Source organism: Diadema antillarum, unplaced genomic scaffold (assembly GCF_040938485.1).
Source record: "Diadema antillarum isolate AM-2024a unplaced genomic scaffold, OU_Dant_1.0 seq00000459_RagTag, whole genome shotgun sequence".
NCBI lineage: Eukaryota > Metazoa > Echinodermata > Echinoidea > Diadematoida > Diadematidae > Diadema > Diadema antillarum.
This window is the reverse complement of record NW_027271430.1, coordinates 654,516-670,325: the sequence shown is the minus strand read 5'-3', so window position 1 is coordinate 670,325 and position 15,810 is coordinate 654,516. Positions and strand designations below refer to the sequence as shown.

At 36.9% G+C, this 15,810-nt stretch overlaps 1 protein-coding gene across 1 annotated transcript in view; it reads left to right on the top strand.

Moving 5' to 3' along the window:
* The first annotated feature begins 10,746 nt into the window (after positions 1 to 10,746).
* The window catches only part of LOC139732974 (replication protein A 70 kDa DNA-binding subunit-like), a 38,586-nt gene continuing 33,522 nt past the window's right edge, over positions 10,747 to 15,810 (top strand). Inside the window, exons 1-6 of the mRNA XM_071643811.1 lie at positions 10,747 to 10,834; positions 12,626 to 12,673; positions 13,198 to 13,285; positions 13,670 to 13,775; positions 14,635 to 14,756; positions 15,225 to 15,299. Coding sequence (XP_071499912.1) covers positions 10,802 to 10,834; positions 12,626 to 12,673; positions 13,198 to 13,285; positions 13,670 to 13,775; positions 14,635 to 14,756; positions 15,225 to 15,299 — 472 coding nt within the window. The 5' untranslated portion in view covers positions 10,747 to 10,801. The remainder of the gene's footprint in view (positions 10,835 to 12,625; positions 12,674 to 13,197; positions 13,286 to 13,669; positions 13,776 to 14,634; positions 14,757 to 15,224; positions 15,300 to 15,810) is intronic.

Below are 15,810 nucleotides of genomic sequence, written 5' to 3'. Positions count from 1 at the left end.
AATGGGTCGGGTGAAGGGGAGAGAGCATCGACTGGTGTGATTTGTTGCTGAGTTAGGAAATACGTGAAGAATGATGATAGTCACGTTGAAAGATATCGTTGATTACGATGTTAGGGTAAAACATGTGTGCGGAAGGGTATAAAATAACTTGATAGTGAGTAGGAGAATTGTTCAGAACTACATGCAATTGCTGTAGAGGCTCCTATATTCGACATTATTACTTCGTGACCGGTGAACATGGTCGTGTCTTCAACTTCGTCATACGCAGGTACTCATCGTGTAGCAGCTTTTCTAGAAAATCGTGCGTGTCAGAATGGCAGAAAATGCTTTTAAGGTAAGATGCAAGAAGCAATTTTGCTGTTTGTATTGTGGATATCATGTCGTAATGATCGAGTGTTGGCAATATTTTTGATGATGTCCGTAACGTTAAAGTTGATATTGAAAGCATAATCATGATGTTGAGTTGAGTAATGATGATTGTGAGACATGATAATGCAGTTTAGGTAAAATACGTAGTATCTGAATATGTCCATACGGTGGCAATGTTAAAGTTCAGGAAAAAAAATGCCAATGCCTGAATTTATTTTTGTCGATTTTGTTTTTAATGTATTTTAGTGGTAGCAAGTCGAAATAAGTTTGATTTTACAAAATGAATAAAAAAGCAGACACACAAGGAACGAGAACATTGACTTTAGAACTAGAATATGAAGTCCAAAAATAGTGGATGAATTGTGGGAGAGGGGTAGATTTGAAGCGTTCTGAGAAAAAACCCAGAATAACTGAAGGTAGTGTGGAATTAGTGTACTTACGGTTGCTTTCTTCGCCATGCATTATTATAAACTGCTTTATAACAGGATGCTCACACAAAAGTGAAAGCGAAAAATCATCGCCAAGAAAGACCAACGTTGCCTTTCCCAACCTGGGCTATTGAGACGGGGAAGACGATGAAGGGAGTTGTTTGACAGATGAAGGCTGAGCGGAGGCAAACACGACAGCAAAATCGCAAGTCATGTTTTCGATGTGGAAAGGAGGAAGACTGGAAGAGGGAATGCCCAGATAGACTGAGAAACAAGAACACGCAGGTACGAAATTTGATAAACAGTGTCTCTGTCAGACCCCGTTAGGTTTCACAAAATCGTGTGCAACAAGAGAATCATAACGCGCGATTTCAAAACTGTACCGTATTGTCAAACCTGGATATCAATCGAGTTTCTTGCATTACATTTTTTGGATTACATAATAAGTATATACTTCTTATTCGGGAATTTCAATTTGCATATTGCGATGATGGAGACTTTAATGTTGATATCTTACAAGGGACAGAAGAGTATATCGTAGTGAAATGATTTTCTGTGAATATCGTTAGTTTTATTATAATAAACCTGTCACATTAAAGCAGGTAGTGGCGTATCTTTGACAAGATTTCGCGATGATTATTTTTTTTTTTTTTTTTTTTTTTGTCGGTTTTCGTAAATTTATTTTATGCAAACTAAGAGAAATATGCTAGTTACGTTACCTTCGTGTATTCTTTGCAACTGTACAGTTTAACTCTGCCTGTCTCCATTTCACTTTAAGAGTTACTGTAACGCTCTTTTGTGCAACGCCCCCCCTTTTTTTACAAAATAATGTGATGTATTGGAAACGAATTTGATGAATTGCACATTAATAAATGGTGTAGTGAATGCTTTCGTGTTGATATCGAATCTGTGATAGTTTTGAACGCCAAATTTTTGTCCAATATGACAACAATCAGTTGTAACTAATGGATGAGATGTCGGTACATTTTGTTGAAGTATGGCAAAACTCTGTTTGATGTAGTCTTATTTTTTTGTTTGTTTGATTTTCAATCTGTCAGGATGGCTGGATATCCCACATTTAGCTGTACTAGAACTAGCAATTCGCCTAATTTTTCTATGACAAGATTGATTAGGCCTATTATACGGGTATTTTGTAGTAAAACAAAACAAAACAAAACGTGTCCAAAGTTGACTTAAATCTCTCTAATGTTAGTATGATGAAACGTCGAAATACAGGAGAAATATATGTCCTTATATATGAAGGACAACCATGCAAAATATTAAGAATAATCGTCAAACATGAAAAGACGAATATTCTTGTAATAGTTTGCATGGTTGTTTGTCGCGAACATCACGTTCACTAACACTTTTTTAGCGATCAAAAAAATTCGTCAGTTATTACAATTTGTTTGATATTTGAAGTTTTTATTTGATATTACGTTTAATCTTGTCAAACGTTCTTTAGGTAATAGCATGAAATGTGAATTGGTTTTGTTCGGAACGGGCTTCAAGAGTGACAACAAAAAAGTCAACCATTGATTTAATCGACAAAACAACAACGAAAAGTCAACGATTGGTTGAAATGGAAACACAACGCATTTCTACTCCATGCACATACACATGTCTCTTTCACTCTCAGACAATTTTCGAAAAGTATTAACGAGTGCGAAGTAAGTCTAAGGGATCAGTAATAACTGTTTTGTTTTGTTTTTTGTTTTGTTTTTTTTTTGGCAACTATACGCTAGTTATTCAAACAATATTTGTACAGAGTCAGGTACAGAGCGCATTCATTTATCTTACTCCGATTTCATTCAGGCAAAATTTACAGCACGCTTCTATCCGCAAAATTACGGCAGCATGTATTTATGCGCACATGTGTTTGTTTATAATTGTAAATTATTTAGTGCTTGTATCGATTACATCTAAATCTTTGTTGTACGTACATAGAAAACATCAAAGGACGAATATTCATAGATTAAATAACAGTCTGTATGGTTGTTTGTCGCGAGCATCGCGTTCACTAACATTTTTATAACGATCGAAATATTTCGTAAGTTGTTACAGTGTGTTTGATATTTGAAGGTTTTATTTGATATGTCGTTTCATGTTGTCAAACGTTCTTTAGGTAATAGCACGAAGAACGAATTGGTTTTGATTGGAACGGGTTTGTTTTAAGAGTGACGACAAAAAAAAGATCAACAATTGATTTAATCGACAAAACAACAACAAAAAGTCAACGATTGGTTTAATCGGAAACACAACGCACTTCTACTCCACATACATGTCTCTTTCGCTCTCAATTTTTGAAAAGTATTGACGAGTACAAAGTTAAGTCTAAAGGATGAGTAATAACTTTTTTTTTTCAACCATGCTAGTCGTTCACACAATATTCGCACAGAGTCAGACACAGAGCGCATTCATTTATCTTATCTCCGATTTCTTTCAGGCTACATTCACAGCACACTTCTAACTGCAAAATTACCGCAACATGTATTTATGCGCATCTGTGTTTGTTTATGATTGTAAATTATTTAATGTTTGTTATCGATTGCATCTAAATCTTTTATGTACGTACATAAAATATCTGTGACGAGACATTTGTAACGTATCTAAACGTTACTGCAAACGTTTACTTTATATCGTAATTTACGTCAGTATAACATGATAGAATGCTGCAAACACCTCTCGCACACAAACACCTTGTGTAAGATAAGTCACGCATCACACACACACACACACATACATGACATGCACCATAAGCTTATCATATCAGTCAGAAGGAGAAGACATTTTTTTTTCAGATCGTAATTCTTTTGTATACAATATGTTTAATGAACGATGAATAAATCACGTTTGAATGTTATTTTTTTTTTCAAAGTGGTTCATTTTCTGTTGTCACTTCATATACACATTGCACGCTTTAATGAATGCATATTCAAACATTCACAACACAGAGGTATGCTGTGACACACATATCAACTATCAAATTGATTCTCCAAGTACCAACGCATTCTGATGACTTATCAAATATTTTTATCGTTAAGAAATGCTAGTGAACGTGATGCTCGTGACAAACAACCGTACAACTGTAAACCAATACAGTGTTAAAAAAAAAAAAAACATTCGTCACACACCATAGACGAGAATGAAGGACATTACTATTTCTCCTGTATTTCGACGTTTCATCATACTAACATTAGAGAGATTTAAGTCAACTTTGGACACGTTTTGTTTTGTTTTGTTTTACTACAAAATACCCGTATAATAGGCCTAATCAATCTTGTCATAGAAAAATTAGGCGAATTGCTAGTTCTATAGTACAGCTAAATGTGGGATATCCAGCCATCCTGACAGATTGAAAATCAAACAAACAAAAAAATAAGACTACATCAAACAGAGTTTTGCCATACTTCAACAAAATGTACCGACATCTCATCCATTAGTTACAACTGATTGTTGTCATATTGGACAAAAATTTGGCGTTCAAAACTATCACAGATTCGATATCAACACGAAAGCATTCACTACACCATTTATTAATGTGCAATTCATCAAATTCGTTTCCAATACATCACATTATTTTGTAAAAAAAGGGGGGGGGCGTTAGCACAAAAGAGCGTTACAGTAACTCTTAAAGTGAAATGGAGACAGGCAGAGTTAAACTGTACAGTTGCAAAGAATACACGAAGGTAACGTAACTAGCATATTTCTCTTAGTTTGCATAAAATAAATTTACGAAAACCGACCAAAAAAAAAAAATAATAATAATCATCGCGAAATCTTGTCAAAGATACGCCACTACCTGCTTTAATGTGACAGGTTTATTATAATAAAACTAACGATATTCACAGAAAATCATTTCACTACGATATACTCTTCTGTCCCTTGTAAGATATCAACATTAAAGTCTCCATCATCGCAATATGCAAATTGAAATTCCCGAAAGTATATACTTATTATGTAATCCAAAAAATGTAATGCAAGAAACTCGATTGATATCCAGGTTTGACAATACGGTACAGTTTTGAAATCGCGCGTTATGATTCTCTTGTTGCACACGATTTTGTGAAACCTAACGGGGTCTGACAGAGACACTGTTTATCAAATTTCGTACCTGCGTGTTCTTGTTTCTCAGTCTATCTGGGCATTCCCTCTTCCAGTCTTCCTCCTTTCCACATCGAAAACATGACTTGCGATTTTGCTGTCGTGTTTGCCTCCGCTCAGCCTTCATCTGTCAAACAACTCCCTTCATCGTCTTCCCCGTCTCAATAGCCCAGGTTGGGAAAGGCAACGTTGGTCTTTCTTGGCGATGATTTTTCGCTTTCACTTTTGTGTGAGCATCCTGTTATAAAGCAGTTTATAATAATGCATGGCGAAGAAAGCAACCGTAAGTACACTAATTCCACACTACCTTCAGTTATTCTGGGTTTTTTCTCAGAACGCTTCAAATCTACCCCTCTCCCACAATTCATCCACTATTTTTGGACTTCATATTCTAGTTCTAAAGTCAATGTTCTCGTTCCTTGTGTGTCTGCTTTTTTATTCATTTTGTAAAATCAAACTTATTTCGACTTGCTACCACTAAAATACATTAAAAACAAAATCGACAAAAATAAATTCAGGCATTGGCATTTTTTTTCCTGAACTTTAACATTGCCACCGTATGGACATATTCAGATACTACGTATTTTACCTAAACTGCATTATCATGTCTCACAATCATCATTACTCAACTCAACATCATGATTATGCTTTCAATATCAACTTTAACGTTACGGACATCATCAAAAATATTGCCAACACTCGATCATTACGACATGATATCCACAATACAAACAGCAAAATTGCTTCTTGCATCTTACCTTAAAAGCATTTTCTGCCATCTGACACGCACGATTTTCTAGAAAAGCTGCTACACGATGAGTACCTGCGTATGACGAAGTTGAAGACACGACCATGTTCACCGGTCACGAAGTAATAATGTCGAATATAGGAGCCTCTACAGCAATTGCATGTAGTTCTGAACAATTCTCCTACTCACTATCAAGTTATTTTATACCCTTCCGCACACATGTTTTACCCTAACATCGTAATCAACGATATCTTTCAACGTGACTATCATCATTCTTCACGTATTTCCTAACTCAGCAACAAATCACACCAGTCGATGCTCTCTCCCCTTCACCCGACCCATTATATAAACGATGTGAACAAGATTGTCAAATTTCAATTTTACCTATGAAATACCGTCACATTTTCACCGTTTACCAACAATCACTAGCATCATATCTATATATCTCGTACGCCTGACGTTTACCTATATACAATATATCTTTCCCACATTCACTACCACCACACTTTTGTCTCTCTGTTTTCTCATACCCTCACTTTTTTCCCATCTCATCTTGGTTTTGCGCATACCCTATGTACATGTTCTCCATTTTCTTGATGTATTGAAACCACTCCACGACTGGCTTCCCCGTCTGAATATCTCGAAGGCGTTACCCTCAGGTAGGAGCAAACCTACATTCTTTTTTGGCATTACATTGCGTGTTTACACCAAATAACACGCAGCAGCTATAGTGAAGCATTTTGTAAAGGTCTGTATGGCAATATCGTCGGAATCTCTTAGTAATGTCAATAACGAGCGATCTAAATCGCAAGCAGCAGTGACACAAAATGTCTAAGTCACTGATAACCTAAATCCCATCTCCCATAACAACTTTGCTTGCCGAAAGCAACCTCTCTGCTAGGGCTTATACCGATAAAAAAAGACAAATATGCCTGGGTTCTGTTACTCAAAACTTTTAGATTGTATAGTTCTGTTATGGTAGACATTGGATCTTTGTATTCCCTTTTTTCTTTCGTGTCAAAAAACAACAACAACAAAAACAATGCAAAAAATATCTTTGTTTCAGCTCTAACAGCACAAATGTGTTTGGTATATCAGCCAGAGGCATAGGCAGAAATATGATAGAGTCGACGAAGCGCGTTTAATTTAAAAAAAAATACAAACATTGGCACGATCTTTTTACCTGTAGAAATAAGATTTGGCGCTATACAGATTCTTTATAGATACTTTTGAACAAAATAACCCGCCGTAGCGTTTAAACTGTGCGCTAAAATCGACTTTCGATTCATCACCAAACAGTCCATTGCAAAACTCGTTGTTAGCGTTATCTTCTGAAAATATTCTTTTTCTTTCATCATCGCGTTATATTTGACATTCTTTCTCCAAATCACAGTCGCAATGTTCGCTGTATGACTTTTGTGCGATGCAATAATTTGGTTGCTGTTGGCCAGTGCTTTGAGTACACTGGAAGTCAAAAATATAAACTTGCTCGGACCAGCTGCGTCTTGCAATTTACCGTATTTATCGTACACTGCGACTATATCAGACTTTTATGTAGCATTTATAATCGTGCCAGTCGAATTTGTTACGTCTACAAAAAACAACAACAAAAAACAAAACAAAAATCAAAACGAAACAAAAAACAAACAAACAAACAAACAAAAACAATAAAAAGTCGCCACAGACGTGTTATTTGTGTGCGTTTCTGTTATTGCTGTGCAATCATTTCGTCAGTTCGAGGTACATTCTTCAGTCTTGCATAAACGGCATGTAAATTTACACTTCAGCAACATTTTTTGTCGTACCAGACCATTCACAATGCACAAAAAAAAACTAAACAAAGTCAAATCAAACTGCTCTTCATGACTCTCTCAAATATCGCGTGCTCACGATCTTCTGGGCCAGCTTATAGACTGTGTTTAAAGAGGAAGTCCATACAATTTTCATAATGTCAAATCATGTAGTATATAAATCGACAGCAACATGTCTAGATTTGTAAATCTATTGTCGTGCTTGAGCCGAAATACCGCTACTCTGAAAAAATATGTATATACATCACTCAACAAGGATACTGACATATAGAAGCTCACATATTTCAGAAATGTACCAATGTAAATTCCATTACACCGCCTCTGTAAATTGTATGCATGTTTGTTTTCTTTTCTTCTGCTTCCTTGAGTCTGCACTCATGCTCTCATATGGCAAAGCTGCCAAGCTATCATCCTTGTTCGTAGTAATTTGTCTTAAATTTGTGAAAATACTCTTATTCCTCATCCAAAGCACTGATCCCACACACCATGGACAGCAAATATTTTTATCATTGTCTGCTATCACCAACTGAAAATTCCTTAATAAAAAATAATCACTGTCAAAATTGTCGTCTCTACAAATGCAATACATATCACCTGTAGTTCTGATGTTTCCTCCCTCCACATTACCCAAGTTATTCATACACTTTACAACCACAGCTTCCCCCTCCCATCATAATCAATTCTATCTTTGAACGTAACTACCATCATTCTTCACGTATTTCCTTGCTCTCCCACCTTTCACACAACACGCTATAAACGATGTGAACAAATTATGTCAAACTTCAACTTGACCAATAAAATACTGATATAATTTCACAGTTTGTCAACAATCACAACCATCAACTCTTTCTCATACACCTGACACGTTACTCCATTACCCTTATATTTTTCCCCTTTCACTACCATCATATTTTCATATCGCACCCCATTCATACCCTCATCTCTTTTTACGACTTCCCCCCAGAGCAAGGGATTAAGCCCCCAACTCTATCTATACGCCACTCTATCTATATACCAATACCTATTCTTCTAACGACCCTTCGGAATAACGAACCTTCGGAATAGCGAACCTTCGGAATAACGAACAGCACCCGAATCGAACGATATTTCTTTGACCACAAATTTTTGACTCTGTACGGCACTATTATTTTTTGTGATTACAAGAAGTTATATCGTCATTGTCATCATCATCACCATCATCATCATCTTGTTTTCACCATCACTTCTTTTATGGTTTTCATGATAATCATCATCACCATGCATCATCATTATTAGCATTTCATAAGTGGTTTCTCATTAGATAATCTCGCAAAAAGTTAAAACACGATCAACGAGAAGTATCGATAACGTCTCTTAACATCAAAACAACAAATACTCTATACTGTATAATAGATGGAAAAGAGTCAAAACAAAGGTGATGGAGTGATACGGTTTGAGACCGAGAAAATATAGAAACTTTGTTTGCGCGGCTCATTGCATATCGTAGCACTCTTGCTTTGTGAAGGCAGTTATACGTTAGTCACTAAAACGGATCCAAATCCAATCAAAATGCCATTAAAGGGGAAATCCACCCCAAAACCGAAATAAATAAACTTCAAAAGAAAGAGACAAATATTCCCTACAGAAAGTTACAAAAGTGACACTAAATCGGATAAGAAATATAAAAAGGAAGATACGACATTTTGAAATTTCATTTTTTGAACATTCTTGACCAGTCTTTATAAATATTATGAGCAAGTTGACCATGCCATATGCTCTCACAATTTCTTATTCATTTCGTGACAGAAATGACAAAAAAAAATCATATTTCAAATTTACAAATCCTGAAATCTTGTCTTAAAACTACTAAAAATAAAAGAGAACAAATACTTGTCTGTTAATCAGTGGTATGAGAATAGGCTTTTATAATACTTGTATTTCGAAATAACAATTTTTCCGAATTTCATTTATAACATACATTTTTTTTTTTTAAATGTGAGGTATGACATCACTCGCTCATTTGAATATTCATAAGGACTGGTCAAACATGTTTTCCAAAAAAAAAACAAGTGAAATTTCAAGGTGTCATATTTTCATTATTTCTTGTTGTGTGATTTTTGTCATTTTTGTATCGTGCTGGTTGTAAGGAATATTTTTCTCTTTCTTTTGGATCTTATTTATGTTTGGGGTGGATTACATCCGGGTGGATGTGATAATGAGGTCCTACTTTTTCTCAGGCCTCGTATTACTGAATTAAATGGTAATTGTATCCTAGACTGAGGTGTTCGAAGGCCTGTAGTGTTTTATACGGGATACATGCCAATAGATTGGTAAATATATTACTCAGGAAAATTTGACAATCTCTCCATATGGTGTCTCAACAGCCATATGGGAACGATATTTTTGCATGATAATTATGTTTTAATCAAGAAGTGAATTTTTAATGCACGTGATCCTGTTAAGAAAAATTTGAGGAACTTAATTTCACATAATGTCCTAACATCCTCCCCCCCCTCCCCCCCCCCCCCAAAAAAAGAAGCTATATAGGGACATTGACAGTGTCGACGGCGAAAAATAGAACAAAGAGGTTTGTGATCTTACAATACTTGGTACAAACTGTGATCCTCCAAAAGACCCCAAGCGGAGTTTAAACTGGAGGTGGCGGCACTGAGGCTGGACTCAATTTGGGAGAATATATTTTGAAACCATGGTCTTTAAAGTAGCTGAGTTAACTAAATAGAGTTAAATAAATAGTATATATTTAAAGATTTAGGCCTAGTAGCTTCCCCGTTGAAGAAAATGTTCCACATATTCTCAGGACATGATACTTGTGTACTCTGATGAAATTTGGAGTTGTTTTTAGTACAAGGCTATCGAAGTTCTCCACTATTGATGATTGCTATTTTGGCTTGATATATCATAAGATGCTCTGAGTAGTTTATGTAAAATAGGCCTAGGCCCAAATGAAACATAAAAGAACCCAAAATTCGATGAAACTGTTGTCGCTAGAAATTCTACCTATTCGGGACAGAATTCAAGACTACTCCTTTCTGTTTCTGTTACAGTGCGTGGCCAATTCTATAAACGTGCACTCGCGACGCGCGCACAATCAAATTGCGTTGATCGTGACTGGACTTGCCGCAGTTGAATTCGCGCCACTTGGCGGGAGCGATTTGAAGTGTCACTGCGCTGGTGTTACGTGTGTACGTACTGTGTGCACGTACGTAACGTGTATAAAGCGCGAATGAATGCTGAAGAAAGGTATTTTCAACTTGTGACTGCTATATTGCTGGGGGAGAGCTGGGCTTGAAAAGCAAGAACGTCTTGGTGGAAGAAGTAAATGAAAAGACGCGCAACACAAAATGAACAACTTATTAACTTCTGCATGTCTTGAGGTATGTCACACACGTAAAATTAGTGAAAATGCCCCAGATCCTGATGTTGTTTTGATACCGTTGGTGCAATGGTGGTGGTGACTGGGCTGGGTCTTGCAACTTTGCAGTTTGGCTACAGTTGTATGTATGAATGTTCAATGAGTATGATCTGATGACAGCATTGCATTGCCATTGCCCATTGGCAAGTCAAACAAATGTGCCTGATGAATGTACTAGATCTATAGATAGATGTAATGTAGGTTAGTTGCCTATTTTTTAAATTTTTTTAAAGTTTGGTATTAGTATAGCGAGGTGCCCGCACCTCGTCAGGGGCCCGAATACCGTGGCGTCACCCCGCTTAAAATTGTTTTAAGCGCACTAAACAAAAATTTATGCCCGGGACTGTGTTCGCTACGCTTTAAACTTGGCAGGGCTACCACAACCAAGCAAATTGTGGTGAAAACCGAATAGTTTTTCGCGAAAATCTGAAATTTAATCGGAATACGTGTTATATAAGTATCACCACTGTCCCCGCACGCATCTTTTACGTGTATGTCTATGGGAGCATCACGGTCACCCGCACGATGTCTTTTACGTGCTTTGTCTATGGGAGCGCGGGTGACGAGTTGCTGGCCCCTTCCTCAGCGTGCAACTTTTTCGCATCGTTCGCGTTTGACGACGATAGCTGCAAATTTTCGATATCGATCAGTGAACATGTGATTCCATTGCAATTTTCAGCATTTTTCCTGTATGTGAGTTGGATTTCAAAGAATTTCAGTGGCGAAATGTGATTCAAATATGCGCAAACATTAACTATGACGAGGTGCGGGTCACCCAAGTATATATATCATATGGAGATATGAAATTTGTAACTTTTACAAAAAAACATAAAAAGGCACTGGGACGGATCTCTGTAACACTAACACTGGTAACAGATACTTTCGCACCTGTTTGTCAAAATATGATCTCCAAACATGCGCAAGCTAATTAGATTCTAACGATAGTTCGCTCTGCGATAGCTGCATTGCACAGGATCAGACAGCAGAGCACGGTGTACAAAGCACGTTTACGGCAGCAAGCACAGTGTACAAAACACGTTTACGGCAGCAAGCCCCGCAACGCGTAATTGATCTGAATGTAGGGTCTAGCTATCTCACAGCGTTCAGAGCAGAGCAAGTTCTTCTACTTTTTTCTGCCTTTCTCAGCTTGTACCAGTTACTGTGTACAGAGTCGTGGTAGCGATTGATTGAGGATTAAGGTTGCTCGTGTGTGTGTGTGTGTGCATGTGCATCATGTGTGAGGGTGTGTGTGTGTGTGTGTGTGTGCATGAAAGAAGATTGTGAAAAATGTGGTCATATGTAATACAAGGGTGACAAAATATAAAGCCTTTTTTTTTTAAAGGCTAGGATTAATGTAAGAAAATGGGGAAAGGATCGAAATAAAAGTAAAGATTTTTTTTTTAAACCTAGAAAAATGAAACAAAAGGTTCACGAAATAGAGAGTTCACTAAAAGACAATATAAAGGAAAGCAAGGGAGAAGTAGATATGTTTGAAAAGAAAAGAGGAAAGCAAAGAGAAAAATATATAGATTGAAAACAGACAAGCACTAGAGCTAGGTAGAATTTACAAATTCTAAGTAGAATGAGAGATGAATCAAAACTGGATAAAAGCAAAGTTAATTGGGAAGGAAAGAAAGAATTATGCAGGTTGAAAAGGAAATGAAGAAAAGGATTCATTAGAACGACACATAAGAAAAAGCAGTGACATTTAACTGGTGATAACTTCAAAGTTTTATTTGTTCTCACTTTGTAGGCCATCTTCAAAGGTGACCATGTGCAAGCACCAATCCTTCAGTTGCTGGTAAGTGAGATCTTTCTCTTTCTTTTTCTTTTTTGTTTTTTCTTTTTTTTTCTGTTTGGGGGTGAGGAGGGGATTTTTTGTTTGTTTGTTGTTTGATTGTTTCTTTATTTGTATTGAAGAGCAACATATGGAAAACTGAGTACCAGGTACCTCAATGTGGAAGAAAATACACACACAGCAGGTAGGGTGCCTATATTTAAAAGGTAAAGTGTGTGTCATGCCATTAGGTATCAACATTGAAGGATTTCCTGCCGTCTTTTAAACATTTCCCACATCCTTCATCCACAGGCTGTCAAGAAAAATCTTTATTTCTCTCCTTTGAAAACATGGCTTCAGAATATCACTTTCAGATGTCCCCTTTTAGAATCAGATTACCTGTATGCATCCCACACTCATATTCCATAGTGTTTCAGTGTTCCTTAAGTACGGTGGGTGTATAGTCCACAGATTCCTACCCGAGAAATTTCCTTTGCATCGTGACTAACATGGAATGACGAGCTACATCTCCGCTTTTTTGTTCCCAGGCCTGCAAGAAGATGAATGCTGCCCCCAGTGGCAAGACCATCGACCGATACAGACTTCTTCTCTCAGATGGAGTCAATAGCTGCACAGGTACAGTAACTTACCCATGTTAGTGTTAACATTTCAGCACAAAAACAAATTCACTTGACCAACAAGACTCACTAATAGAACCTATGAATATCACGCGCTCTTGTATGTGTAATACAAATAAAGTGTGATACTTCTGTCTTCTATCTCTTTTTGTCAGTTACAAATTCAACTGTCTTCAGAGATGAAATAATGATCAGATTTTGTGTAAAGTGAAGATATCTTTATTAAGCCCTGAATTGATAGCTTGCTTCAGTTCAATGCTATTCTCTGTCATGCATTCTGACTTTTCTTGGAGGAAGATATTTTTTGTGTGTGAACTGGGCACCCAGTCTGGCAGGCTGATGCACACTTTTTTGCTGTTGCATTTCACATTCTCCCATTCAGCCATGTTGGCCACCCAGTTGAATCAGATGGTGGAGAGTGGGGATCTTGATGTCAAGGCGGCTATGAGACTAAAAAATTACTCCTGCAACCCCATTGCAAACGACAGGTTAGTTCGTGTATACACCATGTATTTAGCGAGTCTTAATTTTTCGCTTATCAGGACTTCCTGCCAATTTTGCAAGTGGTCGAATTTGCGATTGTGTAGTACAGTACTGAACGAAGAACTGTATGTGTGAACATTGCATTTATGTTGGCATCAGAGTTAATCTTTTTACTTATTTTTGAATTCACAAATAGGGACCACCTCACGAAATTCGCAAAAACAAAAACCTTGCGAATATTCGGCGTATACAGTGCTATTGGCAACATTTATTCCTGCCGTCACTACAGAGAATTTAGGCATATTTCTACTTTTGCAATATATCCAAAGATGAAACAGGTTCAGAGAAATCCTTGTACAAATATGTAGATATTTTAATAACTAAATATTTTTGTGGAGAAAGACACCTTGGTTAGGAAATGTGCATCTTAAATGGCAACCTGGGAGCTATCTTGTCGGTAAAGACAATGTGAAATGACTAGTAGCCCGTTGTCTTTGATTTCTTGTTCTTTTTTTTTTGGGGGGGGGGACATGTATACTGCATAATTTCATTGGCGATATATTTCTAGTGACGTGAAAGTCTGTAATCCTTTTATCTCACTTTGCACCAGTGCAGACATGACTGATGCGTAATGTTACATGGGGCTTGGGATACTGACTTTGCATCTGCCTATCAACTGTTAGAATTAATATGTGATGTAAACAACTACATGTGGGCGTAAAAGAGGCTTATTTCTCATACGAGTAGACATAATGGAGTTCCAGGCTGTAATACTAACTGAGCACTGACATTGTGATCTTATTATGTGAAAGAGAGTAGATGTATGATAATGGATGACCCTACTGCCTTTAATATTTTTTTTAGACGGGTCATTGTTGTCCTTGATCTGGAGGTGGTCAAGAAGGGTGGAGAAATAGGGGTCACTCTGGGAAACCCCTCACCAATATCAGCAACTGGTCAAACATCCCGACCCGCAGGAGGTCCAGGTATGTTACTCTTCTATGTCAGTATTAATTTATTATATCTAAAGTATTGGTCAGTGGGAAAAATTATGGTACTCTTTCTGTTTAGCCTAGATTTTTTACTTTCATTCAAATTAAGACTCTATTAAGTTGTCTAAATATTATATGAACATCAATTTATTCGGAACTTTAGAAAAAATTTTGATATTTCAGATACTTGTAACCCATAAAATGCATTTGTTTCTTTCCCAACTCTTCCTGCCACAATGAAAGGATTTTTTTGTTAACATCGGTTTAATTCATTTCTCTGTTTTGTTTTGTGTGTGTGTGTATTGGGTGTATATGTTTCTTTCTTTATGGCGGTTGTCAATTTTGCCTTACATGATGCATTTGAATAGAATAAGATTGGAGTATTCTATGAATGTTATATGATCCAATCACTATCTTATGAATGTTTATATGATGTAGAGAAATCTTTGCCATGTTTTGCAGCAGCCCCCCAGGCCCAGCCCCAGCCAACAAACCAGCAGCCATTAGGAGCTCGGCCCACCAACTATGGAAATGCAGGTGAGTTAGTGAGTAGAGTTAGTGCAAATATTTAGTAAAACTGACCTTTTCTAAATCTGCAACTTTGAACTGGCTTGTTTGTCACAATGCTTTGGGGTTTGACACATGTAGAAAATGACAAAGGTTTATACATGACTTGCCTCTGACAAAATACAAAGACAGATGTGCATTCAAAATGGTGTTATGAAGATGTATGTGATATGTCTGATAACAACACGTTAGTTTGACTCTGTCCAATACATGATGACCAACCAGACATATGTCTAGCAAGACTTCCAACATCAAAACTGACTTTCATGCCATAGAAGAAGGAGGTTAGTGAGGGCAGAAACAGAGTCGTTTTAGATTGGCAGTTGCTAATGCTCATAAGCAATTATTATAAAGCAATTATTCTGATTATCAAAGACATGCTTGAAATAGAATGCTTAGGCACAGGCTGTATAAGCTGTTATTTTCATGAGGGTTTGATTTTCATGAATTTCGAGAATCACAATTGGACCGCAAATTTAAC